We start from the raw sequence: 23,605 nt of genomic DNA on the forward strand, positions 1-23,605 counted from the left end.
AAGCAGGGGGGAAAATCATCAGGAAGATTAAAAAGAGAGTAAAAGAAACATCAGAGGGGAACTAAGGAAATAGATAAGGTGGAAAGAGAAAAGGAAGATGAACAGACAGAGGAAGGAGGGAAGAGGGGCAAATTGGCTTAGTCAAGCTCTCTTGGGACAGTGTGCTGAGTTACCAGACCAGAAATGAGGGGTTGAAAGCTACTACTGATAACTGGTGGAGGCTGAAAGTGCTACTTAAGTGCTTGGTGTCTGTCGAAGAAGAGGGAGGAGAGGTTTGAGACCGAGGATGCCAAGTGCACTCCCAGGCAGCAGAGTAAAAAGGAAGCATTAACAGTAGCCTCGGGGGAAGCTGAGCATTCTATCCCAAGAGCCAGAGGGCAAATGTGGCAATAGCAGTGAGTAGCAGCTGGATGAAGGGATAAAGAAATAAAGAAGCCACAGGAAAATTGGCAGCTTTAGGCAAATAAGGCAGACTAGGCCTGTCCTGATATTAGAGGAACAAACTGCCTGGAAATAACACTGCCATCTTTCTGATGCCAGTGGGTTTACTCATCAAGAACTGGGATACAATAAGCTAAAATTTACTTACCAAGCTATGCTAAGTATTGATTTATCTATGTGGAGCATTAGCTCTGGTGAAAAGATGTAACTAAGATACTGAGAGTGTTTAGCTTTCCAATAATCAAAATTAGCATTCTCCGTAAATACCTGAATAGTACTCCAAATTATTTAAAAGGAAAAAAGTACTTAAAATATTTTCTTAACACTGTATTTTATTTTCTAAATATTCTTTCATAAGGCATAGTTGAACAAACCACAAAGGACACGTACGGATCTTCCCCCTGCTTTATTAGTGACCCTGCAACACTCAAGAGAAGTAGAAAACCGAAGATAGGAAAATCTTTGAGGGAACTCCCAAATAATATTCTCTCATGTTATTTCCATTCATATTCTGCTATAAAAACAGGTTCAACGTACTGCTTTTACATCCAAAGATTAGATTTACCAAATACTTTTCAAATTACCAGGCTTGATATATTTGATAAACTGTTATTTGAAATTGATTCGATAAATTCCCTTGGCCTGAGCGTAAATTAATTCTCTTTTCCTCATCAGGATTAAGCTCATTTAAGGCTGTTATGAAAAACGATCCTGGCCTTAGTAAAATTTCACACATTTAAGAAAATCAAACTGAAAAGAAACATCAATTAAGTTGTAGAAATTACTCTAGAATTCCTAAATTCTACAGGAATTCAAGGAAGGAGGGGGCTGGGACAGGAGAAAAGTTCCTCGAGGAATTTCCCAAATTCCCATGCAGTTAAGAGTGAACCATGTAAATAAATTTTAGAAATTAGCCATATCCTTTACAAAAGCTGCTGCTTCTCCTCTGCTTCCTCTTGCCTCTTTCCAAAGGGCTACAAAGTGACATGAAAGATGAGGGCAGAAGGAGGACCAACCCCAGGCAATGTGGACAAAGTAGAAGGAACCTAACGACATCATGGATTAGACTCCATAATCTGTGGAATGCCGACAACTCAGACTTTACCCAAGAAAACCACCTCCACCATGTCCAATAAAATAAGAACTTTTGCGTCTGTATGAAAACTGTAAATCAGAAAGCCAGCAGTAAAAACGGTTATACTTAGTGAAACAGACTATGTATGCACAATCTAAAAAGGCAATGTGATCAGACGGAAGCCCTACAATATCATTACACTAAAACATGAAATATATTTCTTGGAGACAGAAAACCCTTCAATACCCAGCTCAAACGTCTCTTAAATAGCTTCATTTCCTGAACAAAGTAATTTGCTCTATCATCCATGCTCCAATTTATTACATTCCGCAACTAAGTGGTGTATTCTTGCAGGGTAGGGATTCTGTCATATTCATTTCTGTATTTTCCAGAACTGGGCAGAGTGTTTGGCACATAGTAGGGACCAATAAATATTTGCTAAATGAAACACTGGACTTTTGTAGCAATAACAGAGATGTGCTGAAAATATATTTTGTTAAAGTGCTTTTCTCTACTTGCAGGTCATGCATTGTAATAAAATCTTTTTCCTTTCCCACAACTCCAGACCCTGAAATCATAATTTCTTCCTTTTACTGCATTGCTGATCTTAAGCTGTCCATAATCACTAATATTTTTGGAGTTGAAATGCAGATTCTATCAACCAATGCTAGACTGTGACCATTTAATTTGTGAATTGTGGACACTTTTACATAAAGAGGAGGCTGAATGCATTTCACAGGAGTAATAAATAACTTCAGATGTCCTTGTGAGAAATTCAGCAATAGGGCTCACCTATTAATTTTCTCTACTGAATGCATTTCCACATCAGAGAAGGGTTACCTATCAGCATTTCATGTTACCACAGGAGAGAAGATTTAATCTCTTACATCACAATTCCCTTGCCTCAGTGGCCATGGGACCCTTCAGTAGCGCATCTACTCGAAATCTGTCATAGAGCTTAAAACCCACCGTTCCTATTCAATATGCACTATCCATTTATTGCCAAGAGAGGCTAAGTAACACAACCATGGTCACTACTCAACTAATACAGAAGACAGGTGACCACTCTCCTAATATGCTATTAGTGTATATGCATCAGTCATGCTCGAGTACTCATATACAATTTTACCAAGTTACCAAGTTGCTGATATGTAAGTGCAAAACCTATGGACCAAGGCTGTTATTAATGCTAACTATGTCTCTAAAATGTACTGGAACTAGAATGGTAGGTCTATCCACGAATATCACTGAAATCCTAAGGTTAACCCACTATATATAAGTAAAAAGGGGAAGAAAAAGTAAGGCTAGTGGCGATAAGCACAGCAAAGGGTGAAGAGAATCGTAAGGGAAGTGCCAAGTGCACCTGGAACGTCACAGGGAAGAAAGACCTGGCAGTCAGGGCTGTTGTGTTTACTTGTCTCACTACAGAGACTGAAGTTTGTTTTGTTTGGGTCTTGGGGGTAGAATGAGGGTCAGTGGGGAGAGGTTACGGGGAACAGATTTCATTACTACAGGCATAATGCTATGTGGAACAGGTGTCAGTGGTGAGCTTGGAATCCCACTTAAGAGCAGGCGGGTACCGGACTAAACACTGTTATACACATAAAGTCATAGTTTAAATGCAGGGGAGCATGAAGGCACTTCCCATTGGGAAGAGAAATTTATCATCAGCATACTAAATGTATTAAGAGGTAAGGAGGCTAGAAGGAAGCTAATAATCCAAATAGTATGTAAGAAAGGCTAGGGTGGTGAAAATGAGCCAGAAGAGTCAGGAAAAGATATTGTAATAACCTGGATCAGTTATATGTTAATATTATCTATTATTATATCTATAATTTGAAGAGGATTTAGAAAACTTAAAACTATAATTTATTCCATTATTATAACATCACCTTAACATATTCTTAAAATCCATGTTAAAAATATAATCTCAATATATGTTAAAAACTGTATTTATTATTCTCAAAAGCCTATTTCTTTCTATTCCTGTAATACCCAAAGGAATCCTGAAAAGTATGTAGATATTAGCTAAGCAAAGGGTGAAGGGTGGGTGGCAGGAGCCGGGCAGGGAGGAGCAAAGAAAGAGACATACGTGTGTGTATCTGGTGGGGGAATAATGTGGAGTTTTTGTAGGCAAAGTAAGAAGCTTATAAAATGTGAGGCACATAGGACCTTTAAAGAAGTGTAAGTTGCTTGGTGTGACTAGACAATATTCTGCAAGAGATGAATTTGGGGAGGCAGGCAGAGACACTGTGAAGGGCTTTGTATGACATGTCACACAGCAGGAAGGCCAGGAGGAAAACTGCCTTCTGAGAACTTGCATGGCAGCTACAGGTAATAACTGGATCCTGTACTGCAGGGTAAAAATTCCGTAAGGACCATTGTCAGATCAACTAACAAAGTTGATATATGGAAAGCAGATTAAACTATTAAATTAACTTAGTTTTATAAAATGATAACTTACTGTGGTTACTTAAGAAAACGTCCCTTTTCTTAGGACACACATACTGAGTATTTGGGGTAAAGAAACATGATGTGACTTACCCTCAAGTGAGTCAGTGAAAATATCACATATATGAGTGTATACTGTATATATACATATATGTGTATTATACATGTGTATACAGAGAGAGAGAAGGAAAAAGAAGGAAAGGAAGGAGAAAGCTCACATGAAAAAGAGGGATATTACCAATGCTAAATCTGGGTAAAGAGTATATAAATGTTAGGTGTGCTATTTTTATTTTTACAACTTTTTTTAAGTTTGACATTATTTGCAAAAAAAAGTTTAAAAAATGTTAATGCCAAGGTCACTGTTAGAAATAAAGTATTTTTAGTAGAACATACGTATAAAAATAAAAATAAAGCATAAAATGAAGAAAGAAGGGGGGGTGGAGGGAGGAAGGTAAGTCATGCTGGAAAAGCGTAAGTCAAATCTCTTCTTCCTTTTTTGCGGGGTGGGGATGGGGGTTACTTTCTGGTTACCATGACCAAGGAAATTTGACAGTTTACATAAAATTCTTAGTTGGAAAAAACGTGTTGGACAGACAGCAGGTACTGGCAAACCAGACAGACATAAATCCCACGGTAAGCAGTCATGTACTGGGTAGCGCTGCGTGGGGCTGCACGAAAGCATCCACAGGCAGAACAAACCCCACAGCAGAGGTGCTGCTTTCCAGACAGACGCCGCCGCAGGTGACAGGGCCCAGGGCCAGGAAAGAGGCAGTGAGGGGCAGCAGGCACCGTCTCTGTGGCAGCACGGGACACCACCAAGAGCTACGGTGGGTGTGAAGGGAGCAGGGTGAGAAAGGTTCTTCTGTGAATTCAAGCTCATTTTGTGAGCACATTAGCCTCGCTGTTCTTCCCCAACCATTATCATCAGTCCCTGGCAAAGCAGTAACTTCCAGCTGTACCTGGCAGCCACCACTGCGACAATTTACACAAAGATTAAAAACAAAAAAAATCGTGTATTTTCTAAATCTCTTTCTCTTCTTCTGTTGTAAAAAGTAGCTCTCCTCCCACCCTTCCTCCTCTGCCTTCTAACCTCTAGAGAACTTAAACCACTCTGGACAGGCAGGAAGCTATGACAGATGAGGTTTCGCCATTTATTTTCCTGAAGTCAATTCGTCAAAACACTTCAATAATTTAAAGAAAAAAATTATGAAAAGTTGCTCCAAAATGAATTCGATTAGCCCATCTGTGAAATAACATCACCAGGAATAATTTGGGAAGAGTACCCAGATTCCAATCGTGGTACCCGGGGTGGATCTTTACAAGCTGTGACTCTGCGAGCATGATTGAGACAGTGACGCTGTTCCGAGACAGGCTTCCCAGAAGGGGGAGGGTCAGCACACGGGTTATAAAAGGGAAGCATAGGGAGTGGGAACATGGCAGCGTGTCCTGAAGAGCACTGCCTAGAGAAGAGGCAATTCACCCACATGGATGTGAATATTCTGCGTTCTGTGGCGGGTGTTCCTTCCCTCGAGACAGAGGCATCTGTCTAATGTGGCCACTGAGACCTCCTTTGGAATTACGTGTCATTCTGGCTGCGGCTCTGTCTGCTCTGGTTGCCTCTGCAGCCCCAGAACCTAGGAGAGCGTAAGCACTGAACGAATATGGCTCAGAGAGTAAGATCAACTCTCTCTTTTATTCTAAGTCAACTGTTACCTTATAGTGATTTTTGCTTATATCTGGATCCCCATACAGTTTTGGCTAAGAGAGAAACTGCCGGCCAGAAAGAAGAAATATTCTGGTTTCCTAAATAGCGAAATTCTTTATGACAAAGAGCTTTGCTTTATGCTATCACTTGCAAGTGTGTCTAGTGTAACTTACTAACACATTTATCAGTAACTAGGGTATAAGAATTTGTCCATGGCTGCCATTGTCAGGCCGTTTTTATGCTTTCTGTAAACGATTTTTAATGATTTTACATTTGAACCTCTTTATCTCTTGTATTAAAATCTTTTTTTTTTTAGATTTTATTTATTTTTAGAGAAGGAAGAGAGGGAGGGAGGGAGGGAGGGAGGGAGGGAGGGAGGGAGAGAGAGAGAGAGAGAGAAACATCAATGTGCGGTTGCTGGGGGTTATGGCCTGCAACCTAGGAATGTACCCTGGCTGGGAATCGAACCTGGGACACTTTGGTTCCCAGCCCGCACTCAATCCACTGAGCTACGCCAGCCAGGATATTAAAATCTTAATGTTGACATTAACACAACTACTTATTTGCTTAATCTACAATATGCCCATAATAGTTTCAAAAGAATGATACCCTTATTACCTAAATATAAGACTAATTTTAAAAGTTTAAGGTCTTTTCTGGTTCTTGTGTCTACAAAACAGTTCCTACAAGGGATATATTTATCATACTAAGGTAACTTATTCCAATGTGTTTTCAGTTTTTAGGGATTGGATTTTTCTCCTCTTTGATTTTATTTTTTAAAGTATATAAAATGTTTCATAGTTTCAAAGTCAAAACTATGAAAGAACATAGATTCCACTGGTGAATATGACATTTCTTACTTTGGCCAGTGTATCTGTGGGAAAGACACCTGTAAACTGGGTCACGGGATACATAGGTAGGTGATTTTGCTAAAGAATGGCAAGTTTCCCGTCACTGAGGTATGTCATTTTGCATTCCCATCAGCAATGCAGGAGGATGCCTATTTTTCCACAGCCTCATCAACAGAGTATGTTGGAACTGGAATATATTGGAATTTTGCCAAGCTGAAAGACACAGATATAATTTTAGGACAATTTATATTTCTTTTATTATGAGAAAGGTTAAGTATTTTTTTCATGAGTTGAAGGGACACTGACATTTATTTTTCTGTGAATTGTTGCCATTTTTATTAGATTGATGGGTTTATTTCTCTATAATTTTTTAGAGTTCTTTATAACTGAGATCCACTAGCCATTTGTCTAAGTTTTAAATCTCAAATACTTTTATTGTTTGTCATTTGTCTTCTGACTTTGCTTCTCATGCATTTTACCATGTGAAAGTTATTATCTGTGTTTAGGTGATCAAGTGATCAGTTCTTTCTTTTAATACTTTTGGATTTTGAGTCATCATTGGGCCAAGTTTTCCCCATTCTCAGGTTATACAGAAATTCACTAACTCTTTCTTCTAGCACATGTTTCACTTTTTCACGGTTAGGTATCTGATCCTTGGTTTCTGGCATGAAAAACAGATACAAGGCTATCTTTCTTCACTTGGCTAGCCCATACCCTTTACTATAAAGTCAATCTTTTCCCCACTGTTGTGAGGTTAGATGGGGGTTTATATCCCTCCTTTCCCCAACCAGCATGGAACCATTAGGATGCTACAAAATAGGTGCTTAATGAACAGCTGATGAGTAAAGAAACATGATTTGTTAACTACACCTCGGGAAATTCTGGTGCAGACTGCGGTCTCCATGAACCACACTTGGAAATATACTACTTGCTGTAAAGGATAACAGTTTACACCTAACACCAGAATTCTACGTGCAAAAAAGCACAGAAGGTCCACTAGGTAAGGAGAATAACGATGCATGAGTCACACGTGTACATAAAGAGATTGAGAACGGGTTGTAGGAAGGCCACAGGGTAGTATGTAGGGGGGTTTATGAAACATTTTAAGGAGGATGAGAGTTTTGAGAACAGCATTTGTGGGTTTTTGTTTTGTTTTTTGAACTAGGGTATGGTTATAAGTTTTGGTTTAAAAAGGGATAGGCTCACACTGTAATGAGTAGAAACAGCATGTGGCAGGCACTGCGGGGAGTGAGAAAGACATGTGCAAGGATGTAATCCAGAAGCTAGAAGGTGCAAGCACCACTACTGTAGGTCCCTGGGTCAGGAAGGGAGAGAAGTCTGGATTCTCACCCACCACACACTTCCAGGCACATCATTCACACTGAAGTCTATGGGAATGAGTAATCCCTATAAAACAATTCTTTTTGGTATCCGTGTAGATGGGATATTTGTGGGGAGGAATTTTCTATTATTCAAAAATTTAAAAAATGTTTTTGTTAGGATGTTATACTGTTTTAATGAAATATTAAGTTGGTAAAAAGTCATAGAAAGTTACTGCAGAATAAACACAGAATTTATATATTTTTCCAACATAAATGTAATACACCTTAAAAATAGTATCACTTCACTTTATCTTGCCTGTATTATGTATAGCACAGTAAGATGTCACTGAACAAAATGTAGTTTACATTTCATTTGTCCACAGTCCAGATTCCAGGGGTTCAGAGACTCCAGAACATAGCAAACACTCAAATCAACTGAAAGTCATGAGGAAAATAACCACAAAACTTCTGAACTTGAATGGTGGAAGTTACTGTCAACCCTCAGGCATTTCCCTTGCCTTACATGCATAAAATAATAAACTAGATTAAAAAAAAGATGAAAACCGTAACAGTGAAAAGTGACAGCTGACACTAGAAAGAACTATGAAATGCTGACAGAAAAGCTAAAAGAAAAGAAAAAGCAGAAGAACATGTATTATTTTTAGCTGAGGAACAAACAGTTCTATAAATGTCAATAATTTTGCAGGACAAGATGGAAAATATATGAATATTTAACTAGGAATAGTCCAGAAAAGGCTATTTAAGTTCTAAATTCTCTGCTTAAGAGGCAGGGAAATGTTAGCACATTTCCTAAAAAGATTTTTTCAAGGGAAATGGTGAAAAATATTGTTATTTGAAAGTATAAACTTCAATTCTATGGAACTGTTTCTATACAGGAGTTCCCCACTCCGACACGATGCTGAGTACCTGAGGAAGTCTTCCATTAATTTGGGAATGTTTCTGTCAAGGCAAGAGCAGTAAATGACACTAGTAGGTGTCTTTTCTCTTTCTTAACTTCTTTAGAAAACATAAGATTGTACCGAGCAACAGTTACAATACTGTACTGTGGGCTTACAACATACATGGATGTAACATATATGACAATAGCACAAAGCCCAAGTGAATGGAACTGAGTTCAAACGAAGTCACTATATTCTACTCAGATTAAACTAGTATTAATCTGAAGTGGACCGGGATACCTGAGATAAATTGAGATAATTACAATGCATAGTTTCCCTACAGCACTGACAATAGTAACAAAAAAAAATTAATGAAATATAATTGTAGACTAGGAATATCTCCTTAATATAAAAATACAGAGGAGGAATAGAGAGACAAAAAGACCCGAGACTAAAGAACATAATTAGCAAACTGGCAGGTATGAATCCAACCACAACAATAATAGCATTAAATGGCAGACTATCAGGCTGGGTAAATTACATGCTCCAAATATGCTATCTATAAAAGACTCACTTTCAAATCATAGGCAAAATAGGTTGGAAGTAAAATACTGGGAACTACATATCATGCAAACATAAGAGAGTTGGATTGGCTATACTAATATCAGGGAAAACAGACTGAAAAATTACTAGAAACAAAGAGACACAGTTTATGATGAAAAATCATAAGTTCACCAGGAAAATATAACAATTATAAATGTGTATGTGCAGTGGAGGCTGAAAAATGCACCCTGGTCCCCAAAAGATACAAAGTCCCAGTTTCCAGAACCTGTGTTACCTTATACAGGAAAAGGACCTTTGTGGTGTGACTAAGTTAAGAATCTTGAGATGGGAACATTGCCCTGGATTACCGGGGGGACCTGAAATATAATCGCAGGCGCACCTGAAGGAGAGCGAGCAAGATTCCACAGCAGACAGAGAGAACAGAGGCAGTGATCTGGAAGAAGTGTGATGCTGATTCGGGACTTCTGGCCTCTAGAACTCTAAGCATAAGTTTCTGTGTTTTAAGCCACCAAAGTTTTTGGTCATTTGTTAAAGCAGCCACAGGAAGCTAATACCTGCATCCACCAGCAGAGCTTACAAATACATGAAGCAAAAACTGACAGAACTGACAATATTTGGGAACTTCAACATCCCAGCAGCTGAATTGCACAGAAAGAGACAGAAAAGCAACAAAGCTATAGGGGACTTGAAATGATGATCCAACGTGATCAACTGGCATCTTTAGAACACTCAAAAGCAGCAAAAAATCATTCTTCTCAAGAGCAAATGGAGACTTCTCCAAAATGGGCCACATATGCTAGGTCATAAAACAAGTCTCAGTATTTATAATGACAGAAATCACACAAAAGATATTCTCCCATCATAGCAAAATTAAATAAGAAGTTAAAAAAACAAAGAAATTTGGAAAATCCACAAACATTTGGAAACTAAACAATCACTTCTGAATAGGCCATACGTAAAAGAAGAAATCATATGGGAAATTAGAAAATGTTATGAAATGAATGAAAATAAGTAAACAAAATACCAAAGTTTATGGGATGCAGCAAAAATAGTACATTAAGAGAAATTTATTGCTGTAAAAACCACTATCAGAGGAGCAAAAATAACTCAAATTTTAAAAACTCTTTCCCAAATTAAGAATCTAGGAAAAGAGCAAACTAAACCCAAAGCAAGCAAAATAGGAGAAATGGGTGTGTATAAACCCAACAAAAGAAAAACAAACACAATAAAGAAAAATCAATAAAAATGAGGTTCTTTGAAAAGATCAACAAAACTGATGAACCTTTAGCAAGAATGACCAAGACAACCCAAAGTACCACAAATCAGGAATGAATGAGGTAACATCACTAAAACCTTAGAGAAATTAAAATGATAAGGCATATAATAAACAACTTTTGTACAAATAAATTAGACTACTTAAATAACCTAATTTCCTACAATGACATAAATTCCTGAAATTAATGAAAGAAAAAAATACAATGTGAATAAACTCGTAACAAGTAAAGAATTGAATAGGAAATTAAAATCTCCCCAGATGGCTTCAGTGGTGAATCCCACTAAACATTTAAAGAGGAAATGACACCAATCTTTTAAAAAGTCTTTCAGAAAATAGAGGAAGTGGGAACATTTTGCTACATCTCATTCCAAAAGACCAATATTATCCTGATATTAAAGTCAGACAAAGATAACACAAGAAAACTACACATCAATATTCCTCCTAAACACAGATGCAAAAATCCTCAAAACGAACAATTTCTCAAAATATTAACAACCAAAAAATACAATATATATCAAAGTAATTTATGCCACCCAAGTGTGATATGGTCAAGAAATACAAGATTGGTTCAATATCCCAAAATCAATTAATGTAACATATCATATTTCACTTTCTGTCTCCTGTTTGGAAAACTTTTCTCTATTCCAGTCTCATGAAGAAATCCCCTGCATTCTAAAACTTTGTTCCCCTATATTTAAAGCTTGAATATGTTTTCATTTTTCGTTTGTGGCATAGTTTCTGCTTTCATTTTTCCTGTACTGGTATCTGTTGTTATAGGTTAAACTGTGGCTTCCAAAGTTCCCACGCTGAAACCTTAACTTCCATGTAACACATTGCATGACCTGCTTTGCAAGTAAGGTCATTACAAATGTAATTATTTATGTTAAGATGAGGTCATACTGGAGTGGGGTGGGTCCCTAATCCCTGTGACTGGTGTCCTCGTAGAAAGGGGACATTTGGACACGGAGATAAGACACAGAGGGAGAACGACGTGAAGAGACACAGGAAGAAGGCAGCTGTACACCAGCCAACAAGGGAGCGAGAACAGATTCTTTCCTCACAGGCCTCAGAAAGGTCAACTCGGCTCCACTCCGATTCAGACGTCTACCCTCCAGCACCGTGAGACAATCAATTCCTCTGCTGTTTAAGCACCCCAGTGTGTGGCACTTTGTTATGACACCCTAGGAAACCAGTGCAACAATTACCGCACACCTTACATTGAAAAGTCCTTCCTTTCTCCACAGGTCTGCAACATCAGCTCTAAGGAGGTCCTGTGTGTGTCGTGGTCTGTGTCTGGTTCTCTGCTCACTTCAGTTGGGCCATTTCTCCCACTCTTCCCTGATTAGTATAGCTTTGCAATCATTCTTGATGCACAGGACAGCAAGGCTCCCGGAAACCTGTTCTCGTTCTCACAGAAGGTCTTGGCTGTAAACTGGCCCTTTTCCTTCACATTTTTTTTCCATATTCCAACAAAACAAAACAAACCTGTCAGAACTTGGATTGATTCTTATTTTGACTTTATACATTTGTAGAGAATGAACAACCTATCAATTTGGGACATCTTTTCCCGCCCATTTATCTAGGTGTCCTTGCTGGACTTAAAATTTTACAGCAAATTACATATCACCAGTAAGAGGAACTGGTGGTAATGGCAAACCAAACAAGAGTACTTTTAGAATTTTTCAGATTTTATACAAATATGCCCCTGGTCCCCAGGGGTTTAGATCCAACCACTGCAAGCAGTGGGGAGGGCAGAGGGAGGACTATGCCCACGGTTGAGAATAATTAGTACCAACTGGAGCTACCGTGGCTATGCACACATTCCTGGCCCCGCCATTATCAAGGTACAGAATGAAAACCAAATGGAAAGGGAGCAATATGAAAAAGGGCATGCTGGCGTCCAGCATTTCTGTATCTACATCTACCTGTATCTCTATAACTCTCTGTCTATGTACATAGATATATATGTCTGTATAGCATCTGGAAAGGAGGAAACACATTTTTCTTTACCTTCTCAAGCAAGTGACCACTCATGCCACCACTATGAAACAGTGGAGAAGACAAAAGCTCCGGAAAGTACACAAAAGCCAATGTGATCCTAACTGGTAAACTCAGGACAATTCATCAACAGAAGCCTCCCTTTAGATATATATAGATATAGGTATCTATATATCTACACATATATAGATATCTCTATCTCCTGGCCAGCTCTCTTAAGAAACAGGCTCTTGAATGCCATTACCCAGAAAATGGAAACAAGGATGTGCGTCAAGGGGAAAAAAGCACAACCCCTCTCAAGTCTCAGCCGCGCCTCTCGACCTCACAGTGTTTCTAAGCGCTGTCATTTGGAACCCGTACGCCACCACAATAATCCGCTTGCTCTCTCCCTGCAGACTCAGCCACCCCAGGCTGCAGGTCTGGCCACGGGCACAGACAGCACTTCCTGGTCAACATGAGACGCTGGGTGTCCGTGCTCTGTCATCACCGGAGCACTGTAAATTTCCCATTCGGACGAAAAGGTTAGAAATATGGACCTAGTTCATTCAAACAGAGGATTTACAAAGGTTTAGGTAGGCTGAGTAGATTTATGTTTAGCAATAGGTAGGAAAAACAAGGATGGAGGAGAAATGAAATATGAAAATTTTCTTATACACTCACACAATGATATTTAAAAAAATCATCACTTTTAATCTGTCAGTATATCATCTGGAAAGGAGAAAACACATTTTATTTTTCTTTACCTTCTCAAGCAAGTGACCACTCATGCCACTACTATGAAACAGTGGAGAAGACAAAAGCTCCGGAAAGTACACAAAAGCCAATGTGATCCTAACTGGTAAACTCAGGACAATTCGTCAACAGAGGCCTCCCTTTATTTGACGCACGCTGCCTCTCAGCCCCCAGAAGCTTTCTGTGTCCACAGCCTACACTATCAGAGGGGGAGTAACCTTCAAAAGAGGAGTGAGCTGGTCTGGCTTGCTCACTGACTCTCGCAGGGCTAGTATTTAGAAGCTCAGCAAATACCTGTTAAATGAAGAATTACTTTTATTAAAATTTAAATAAACCATATATCCTTCAGCTACAATAAAAGGTTCCACTTCATCAACTTTTAAAAATAAGAAGCAACATAATACAGGTCCATAACATCAATATTATATCATTAGAGATATATGATGAGCAGTCCGAATTCATATATTTTTATATTATTTGGAAGTATGAAAGCCTGTTTCTCATTTATATTTCTGAAGCAAAAGAAAAAAAAATTTTGGTCCAGGTCATATTAAATAACACAGAACAATCTTTGGGATGTAATTAAGACTGCTTTGGTTTTACCCTGAGTCCAACTGTTCAGAACAAGGAAAATTTAATTTATTTACCAGAAAGATGAATCAGAATTAGCTGGGTTTTCCTCCTAAAGTACACAGGATATTATCTTCTGTACATAAATGCAACACTTTAGCCAATTCACCAATCGTACATTTAGATCTGCATTACTTACCACAAGCTCTGAGGATTAAAATGGTTAGTTAGGGAAGAGAGTAGTTATGGTCTTCTAACACAAACAGAAAATGTAGCATTACCAGTCCACTATCACAATCATGTTCCTAAAAATATCTTATCCCCTTGAATTAATATTTGGGCAGCCAAATACTTTAAAAAGATGTGCTGGGCATCTTAAAATGAGTATGTCGGTTAATTAATTCTGCGATCCCCTGCTACCAACAGAGCACTGTACAATCTGCTATTATTCACTGTCCTATAGATCATCTGTTCTTGGTGCTGGTTTGTTCCAGGAAGAGAGACAGCTGCAACACTATATCCCTGTTCAACCTGAGGACCATCTGACTTTAATTGTAACACACAGCTTGATATGACTCTGGCTATGGGAAGCCAAAGTATCGTCTGTAATAATCTGGAAAAGCAGAAACCTGCCAACAGAGGGCTGAAGCAGGGACCTGCGCTGTCTGGCTGCCTGACGGGCTGCAGGAAATATGATTAATGAGTAAGGTATAATGATATCAGGAACCCGATTAGCACCACAAAAAGGTCACAGATCAAAGTAGTATGCATTTCATGAGCTACAATCATTGCATAAAATCTGCGGGCTTGAAGAGGTAAACCAAAAAGAGGAGGGGATAAAGCCCTTATGCGATAACATGCTAACAGATACATAAAATACCACACACTAATAATTCAGTCACTTGTAGAAAGTTAATAGGAAATTATAAAATGAATCAATATGGACTGCACTGTGGGAAAGCTTTGTTCATCACAGGTATATAGTAAATATTTTTGAATGAATAAATTATTAAATTCTTTCATAAAGACACATGTAAGTAAAATCAAGAATTTTTTCTATTAAGAATTGAACTGATCAGAGATGGAAATATTTTAACTGTAAATTATGTTTGTATTTAATTTGCAGTGATTTTTTTTTATATAGCTCTGCTCAGACTGTATGCTCATTCAGAGCCTAAACTATGAAGACATCTGGAAAACTTGTAGGAAGAGGAATCACTGGAAGAAATGTTTAATATCTTAATGTTATAATAAATATGCAGTTAGTGTAAAACACTATTTTGTATATAATGTCATAGTCATCCTAACATAGTCTTAAAACAGGGACAGGCAAAACCAAAATCTGATTGAAAAACAATTTGGTAAGTAGCCTCGTTTTCTTTTTTCTTTCTTTCTTTTCTTTCTGTATTTATTTTCTGTGCCCTTGGGAAACCAGTCTCAAACAGATCTGGCTGTTCTGAGAGTAAAGATGGAAAGTACTGTCTGGAGAATGGCTAACCCCCAACCTACACAATTAAATTTTCTTATTTGTCAACATATTCTTGAAAAGCTTTAAATATAATTAATTCAATGTCTCTGCCTCTTAACCTCTTTTATAACAAAGTAAACACACCAACAAACTTCTTATTTTTAATAACACTAAATATGCTAGTGATTAATGTAGAGCTGGTATGCTTGAGACTTAAAAATTAAATCATATTTGAGAAAAGGCATTTCAATAATGAAATGATATGGATTTTACTTTCTGAAAAATTTATTCAAGGTCAAAGATGATTATTTATACTTTTCCGATATTTTATAAATAGTATTTTATACCCACCTCGTAGTAAAACAAAAATTTTTAATGGTAATTCAAAAGGAACCATTAAAAAGTGAAAAGACAGGCCTTTTCACTGAGCTGGGTAGCTCAGTGGGTTAGAGTGTCATCCAAAGTTGGGGGTTTGATCCCGGGCCAGGACACATGCAAGCAGTAACCAGTGAATGCAGAAATAAGTGGGACAACAAAATCAATGTTTCTCTCCCCACCCTTCTCTCTCTCTCAACTCAATACCCAGAAAAAAAAATAAAAAGACAATACACACCACAGACTAGAGGAAAACTACTTGGAAAAGGTATGTTAAATAAAGGACTTTTATGGAGAATAAGGAGGTCTTAAAATTAAATAACAAAAAGACAAATAGCTCAATTAAAACTAGGCAAATGATCTGAACAAACAGTTTACCACAAAACATATGAGTGCAGAAAATAAGCCAGTGAAAAGGCGGTCAACATCATTAGCCATTTGGCAATGGCAAATTAAAATCACAATGAGATACCTACTAGAATGGCTAAAATAAGACTGACAATACCAAGTCTTGGCAAGGATATGGAAAACTGGAACTTCATACATTGCTGGTAGCATTTTCTTATCATGAGACCCAGCAATTAAACTCCTAGGAATCTATCTAAGATAAATGAAAATAGATGTCTACCCTAAGACACACACAAATATTCATAACAGCCTCAAACTGGACAAACCCCAAATGCCCATAAACTGTAAACAGATAAACAAGATCTGTTGCATCTTTCAAATGGAATACTATGCAGCATTACAATGAAACAAACTACTGATACACGCAGCAACATGGATGGATCTCAAAAGCATCATGCTAAGTGAAAGAAGCCAGGAACAAAAAGACTACATATCGCATGATTCCCTTTATATAAAATTTCTAGAAAAAGCAAAATTATAGACACAGAATCAGTGGCCGCCTGGGCCTTGGAGTGGGAGCAGAGACAGGCAGCAAACAGGCACGGGAAACTTGCTGGAGTGGTGTACGTGTTCCAACGCTCACTGTGGTGATGGCTGCACGGCTGTCAAAACTTACCAGAAATTTGTTCACTTTTTAAAGGGTGAACTTTATGGTATGTAAATTATAACTCAATAAATGTGTTTCAGAAGGGAAATCACAAAAACAGTTGTGAAATGACTATACCTTCTATTGACTTCTGTGCTCCTGGGAAACAAAATCCTAACTATAGATAATGGTCACATTTACAACCTTGACATTGCCCTCGATGTCTCTCATAGCTCAGCCTTGTCTTTTGCTGTCACTGTAATAACTTAAGGACAATCTTCAAATGGGTGTGGGGTAAAAGTAACATGTAAAGTGCCTTCAGATTGAGATAAAAAAAGATGTTAAGAAAAAAAAACTGTGGTAGAATACTAGGTACTATTTTCTGAGTGCCTACTATGAACGAGAGAATATTTTAGATATTTTACACACATAATTACAATCTGCTCATAATTTCCAAATCACATATGAGGAAACTTAGGTTCAAAAAGATTAAATTCCCTAAGATGCCATAATCAGCGAAGTGATTGATCCAGGGTCAAGAAAACTAGTCTAACTTCAAAGACTAGCTCTTTCCATGCTCCCTGCATTGCTTCCAGAATAAATAAAATGAAAAATTTCTGCAACAATGGGACTGCAATTAGGATATCAAAGACAGGATTGAAATATAATTGTTGGTTCAAGGTAAGAAATAACTCCTAGAAAACTAGAATGCAACAATTTTCCCTAAGTGTAAATGGAAAATACAATGCAATTTAAATTCAATCTTTAATATGGAGTATAAAATATTATTTTTAAATGCTGTTTAAAGTTCCCTGATTCTTCTAAAAAATTAAAGCAAAAAGGAAAAGTCATATTACTTATGTTTCACAACACCGTTAATCCATGTAACAGAGAGTAGTAAGGAGTCCACTAGAGAGGATTCTGAAGAACTGTAAGCAAAATAATCATAACTTTTCAAGTTTTCATGTTCTGAATATTACATAAAGAGCCCTTCAAAAGATGGAGACAGAATACAATCTGAATATCTTGTTTCTATTACCAAAGTGTGCCGTGGCCTTCTGACCCAGAACACAGAATCATGTTCTTCTGCTGGTACAAGAAATCCATGTTTGGAAAAGCAGTTTAACTTACAACTTTGCTTCTAAGTTTGAATTATCACGTACATATAAAAGTAAACCCAAATTCTGTATGACAGAATAAAAACATTATACCTTGCAAGTCAAAAAAATTTTATCAAGTTCATATGAAGAATCGTGAACTGTTATGTCACTCAGTTATCCCCAATCAACTACGGTTTTGTCCAGGTGAGCAAGGGTTAATGGTTATCCGAACACATGAAAGATACTTTGAGAAAAGAAAGGCTCCTGACAGACAGAGTAGATGATTACTATCTTACCAATCTGTTTATGCGAACAAATTCTTCTGGGGTTTTGGCCCAAGGAGGAAGTTCAACATCAGACACTACTGTCCCATCATCCATCACTCCAAGGTTATAATTATTGAAGTTGACAAACATCTCAGGGAGATAATAAAATTCAGGGATCAACTCCTATATAAAAATAAAAGACAATGTCATATTATACATTGTAGAAGAATACTGATAGATATTCATAAAAGGCCCTGATGATTTCCTATCGTGCAGAAGAAAAACAAAATAAATATAGAATTTTTTTTCTCTTCATTTCAGAGCCCTATCACAAAGTTTCTATTAAGGTAGACAGATGCCATCCAACCAATTTAAAATAATATCTTACTGGTTGGTCCTATGCTCCCCTTTAGATCAATTCTCATTACCTCAAAATCCTTAAATACTAACATTTGACTAATTCGTATTTGAGGTCTGACAAGATATAAACAGATTAATGTGCTATATCAATAACAACTTAAACAAGATATTTTATGAGGTGTATGGAAGTTTTTCCAGAAAAAAAACAAAATCTTTACAAGCATTAAAATGTCACTGCCTTGAGTCCTTCATCAACCAGAAAGGTATTAATTATATTTAGTTATGGTTTAACAGTATATTTTGGTATTTTGCTCACATTTCAAAACATTCAGATTTAGTTTTAAGGTGCTAATACTCATTTAAAAAATCAAAAATTGTAATTAGTCTAGAAAATGACCTGCCTGAGACACTGAATAAATCAAATATGAGTTTAATGGGTTATTCAATAAGCAGAAAAATGCAGCTAGTTAGGTTTTTGTGTACGACAGGCAATAGGTAGAACTATTTCGGAGGTCCTATGGATCAGACTGGAAATCCAGTCTCAACATGGGTCAGTGACTCAGGGGTCTTTCAGATACCCCCTCAGGGCCAGGCAGGCAGGCCAGGCCTTCCAAACAGCAGAGTAAAATAGGGAGGTCATCAGATTTTGGACAAGGTCAGTATGAACTCGTCAGAGCACAGAAAAAAGATGCAGCAGGAATGAAGCTATTATCACCTTCACTGTTCATGTGAAGTGCTGCTGGACTGTGAGTTGCACGTCCTTGGTTTATAATCACAGTGATTAACTAAGCTGGCAGAAATGAGCTCAGACTCCAACTGCCTGACCATCGCCTGGTGGATGGACCTGAAAAGCCTTTAAACTAAGCAATGTTTTAAAAGTAAGAACACTGTTAAAAGTTTCACCATAAATGAAATGAAAAAGTAATCTCCCCCAAATTTTAAGATTCTCACCTCCAAAAGTGATGCATGTGAGTCTGACAGAAGGGGGTCAGTTAGACTCACATGCATCACTCAGACCTGTGTTATTTTATGCAACAAAAAAGCTACGGCCGATTTGGGCTAACACTGATTGCATGAGATGAGTCAGGTACTAAAATAAATGCTTAATGAAATGTATCACTTTTAATCGTCACAATAACTGTACAAGGTAACAGAGTATCTTCATTTTAAAAATGAATTTAGGCTCAAAAAAGTAATTTGCCCAAGGTTACACAGCTGACTTACGATAAATTTAGAACTTAGCCCTAAATCATCACGTAAGCATGGGTCCTACTGACATGGCATCCACCGTTTAAAATGTTTCACCACTTAAAATGTTTTCAACACATAATCTAGGTCACTTTTATAAGTAAAAATAAATAAACAAACTTTTCATTCTTTCTTGATAAATACTGGTTCTCCGGGGGGGGGGGGGGGGGGACAGATATAGTACACACATGTGTACTATAGAATGCACATGTACTATATATATATTATTGGTATATATTAATACATATATGGTATTAATTAAGGAGATTAATAAAACCAGGAGAAATTTTAGAAGTATGCTGTAATTATTATTTACTCACATATAAGGGTAAGTCACTTTATAACTATCTGTTAATAATTTGCTGAAGTATACATTCAATATATTCCAACTTTGAGAAATTTACCAAATTTCTTACTTTTATTCCCTATTACCTGTGCTAATTCTACAGTAAGAAAGAGAACTATGCCTACCTTGTGTCCTCAAAATCAAAAGCAGCATTTTGGCTTAAGTAAGTCCTTATTCTTTCCATTCCCATAATGCTCACCTTGCGGGCTTCTCGGCCGGTACCACTCCCCGTGCTCCTGTGCAGTAAGTCCCCTAAGGCTCACAACTACTACAGTGGCTAAGTTTTATATGCTAGATAGGCTCCCGAGTTCTAAAACGTGAGCCTAAATTCATTTTTAAAATGGAGATGATACCTTACAGTCATTTCTATTATAAATCAAAGATATATATTGCACAGTAAAAATACACACACAGCCCTGGCTGGCGTAGCTCAGTGGATTGAGCGCAGGCTGTGAACCAAATTGTTGCAGGTTCGATTCCCAGTCAGGGCACATGCCTGGGTTGCAGGCCATAACCCCCAGCAACCACACATTGATGTTTCTTTCCCTCTCTCTCTCTCTCTCTGTCTCTCTCTCTCTCTCTCCTTCTCCCTCCTTTCCCTCTCTAAAAATAAATGAAATCTTTTTTAAAAAATACACATACACACAAAATACTCTTTTCAAGACGAAGACTAGAAAGAATAAAACAAGTGACATTTCATAGCAATTCTCATGAAAAAAAGTCTTCAATCCTCATGTAGCACAAAAAGTCTTATAATTGTGTATATTTTTCTGTCTTCTACATGTCACTTTATTCAGTTTGTTTAAAAAATTTACAAAAATATACTTACTCAAAATAGAAATGCTTTTTACACATTCTGTAAGTTCTAAGCTCAGTGAACAGAAATATATTTTGTTCTCAAGTCACTTTGTTTAAATATAGAAATTTATAACAAGTTTAAATTATTTTGTTACTTCAGTATTAACAGCTTATCCTGAATATGAATTTACTTAACTAGAAATTAAATGGAGACTTCCAGTCAAGATGGCGGCACAGTCAGACATGGCTTGCTTCCTCACACAACCACAGCAAAATCACAAATAAAATATAGAACAACCATCATTCAGAACCATGAGAAATCAAGTTGAATAGAAGTCTGACAACTATGGAATTAAAGAAATCACATCCACCCAGACTGGTAGGAAGGGCACAGACAGGGAATGGGCTGGTCCCACACCCACGTGTGGTAGACAAAAATTTAAGAGGGATATCTCCGGAGCAAGGAGTCCCAGCCCCACATCAGGACCCCCCAGACCAGCAGTCCAGTGCCAGGAATATAAGTCCCCTGCTCAGGCAGGATGGCCCCAGGCAAAACACAGATGGAGGCTGACCTTGGCCTGCACAACCAGTGAACAGTCACAGACCACGTCAGAGCACCAGCACCCTGTCTCTGCATAGTAAGGGATCCTCCATGGAGGGTGGAGGGTGGTGTTCAGTGGTCACAGCCAATCTTTACAGCAGACTGGCCTGGGTAAATCCCTCCCATTGACCTGCCAATAGCAATCAAGGCTCAACTGCAAGAGGGGGTGTACTCAGCCCACACAAAGGGCGTACCTTGAGCACCCAGGTTGGGTGAGAGGGGAGGCTGTGCCACTGGACCCTACAGGACACCTACTACATTGGGGCATGATATTAAGACACAGAGTCAAAGCAGCTCTTCCTAACACATAGAAACAAACACAGGAAGGCTGACAAAATAAGGAGACAAAGAAACACGGCCCAAATGAAAGAGTAGATCAAAACTCCAAAAAGAGCACTAAACAAAATGGAGATAGGCAATCTATCAGATGCAGAGTTCAAAACATTGGTTATAAGGATGCTCAAGGAACTTAGTGAAGACCTCAGCAGTATGAAAACGATCCAGTCAGAAATAAAGGATACACTAATTGAAATAAAGAACAATTTTCAGGGAGAAAACAGTAGAGGGGATGAAGCTGAGAATCGAATCCATGATTTGGAATATACGGAAGCCAAAAACAACCAATCAGAACAAGAAGAAGAAATAATCCAAGAAACTGAGAACAGTCTAAGCAGCTTCTGGGACAACTTCAAACAATCCAACATATGTACCATAGCGGTACTAGAAGGAGAAGAGAAAGAGCAAGAAATTGGAAATCTATTTGAAAAAGAGAAAACTTCCCTAACTTGGGGAAGAAAATAGACATGCAAATCCAGGAAGCATAGAGAGTCCCAAAGAAGATGGGTGCAAAGAGGCCCACTCCAAGACACATCATAATTAAAATGCTAAATGTTAAAGAGAAAATCTTAAAAGCAGCAAAAGAAAGAAAGTTAGTTACTTACACGGAGTTCCCATACAACTGTAAGATGATTTCTCAAAAGAAACTTTGCAGGCTAGAAAGGATTGGCAAGAAATATTCAGTCATGAAAAACAGGGACCTACAGCCAAGATTGCTCTACCCAGCAAAGCAATCATTTAGAATGGAAGGGCAGATAAAGAGCTTCCCACATGAGAAAAAGCTAAAGGAGTTCATCACCACCAAACCATTATTATATGAAACATTAAAGGGACTTATTTAAGAAGAAAATCAAAACTATGAACAATAAAATGGCAATAAGTACATACCCATCAACAATTGAATCTAAAAAAAAAAACTATGCAAACAAGATGAACAGAGACAGAATCATGGACACGAAGAGTGTTTTGATGGTTGCCAGGTAGAAGGAGGTGAGGGGGAATGGGAGACAAGGTGAGGGGATTAAGAAGTACAAATAGGTGGTTACAGAACAGCCATGGGGGTGTAAAGTACAGTGTAGGAAACGGGGCAGCTGAAGACTCTATACTCATGGCCCATGGACATGGACAAGGTGGGGAGACTGCACGAGGGAGTGGGAGATGCTGGATGTAGGGGGACAACTGGGTAAAAACTGGGACCACTGCAATACCATTATCAATAAAATGTAATAAGAGAAAATAAATGAAACAAAAATACACATAAAGCAAATGAGAAATTACTCACAAAAGATAGGCAGAAAGCACTTTTAAGTCTTACTGGACCATGTTAAACTTTCAGCTATGCAATTTCTAACATGCCAGGTGGGAGGTAAACTCATCAATTTCTACTTTAATAATAGATTTTATTTGTGCTTCCTACAAAGATTTCTATATATTTTATACAATGTACATTATAAAAACATTTCAAAATTAAAATTTTACACTTTATTGATTAAAAAGCTTAAAATTTCAACTGAAAGTTATCAAGATATAAATTAGTTTTGCCCTCTTAGTTTTTACCTCAAACCTCCGTACCCCTTGATTTCAGTGAGCAGTCAGGCATTCCCAGAACTTCTGCCTGGTCCAGAGCAGAGGCGTCTTGAAGACATCCTCTTTTTCTGTCTTTTGCGAAAGTCTAAGCAAACAGAGATTGTTATGTAAGGTGTCCAGGAGAACAGGGTCAAAAGTTAATGGTTTTAGAGACAGAGCCCACAGAAGAGAGAGAAGGTTTTCCCAAGACTGGGGAGGCATGTTTCTCTAAATCTGTCATCAGCTTTCTTTCAGCGCCAGGG

General features: G+C 37.8%; 1 protein-coding gene across 10 annotated transcripts in view; it reads right to left on the reverse strand.

The window, feature by feature from the left end:
• LRBA (LPS responsive beige-like anchor protein) overlaps positions 1-23,605 on the reverse strand; it is a 512,136-nt gene that overhangs the window by 96,759 nt on the left and 391,772 nt on the right. For 9 of the 10 annotated variants that reach the window (XM_036031880.1, XM_036031879.1, XM_036031877.1 and 6 more), the window contains one exon: positions 18,118-18,270. The exons of the other annotated variant lie outside the window; for it this stretch is intronic. In XM_036031880.1, the coding sequence (XP_035887773.1) occupies positions 18,118-18,270 (153 nt within the window). The remainder of the gene's footprint in view (positions 1-18,117; positions 18,271-23,605) is intronic. 10 annotated transcript variants of the gene reach the window in all.

The sequence above is a fragment of the Phyllostomus discolor genome, chromosome 8 (assembly GCF_004126475.2).
Source record: "Phyllostomus discolor isolate MPI-MPIP mPhyDis1 chromosome 8, mPhyDis1.pri.v3, whole genome shotgun sequence".
Lineage (NCBI taxonomy): Eukaryota > Metazoa > Chordata > Mammalia > Chiroptera > Phyllostomidae > Phyllostomus > Phyllostomus discolor.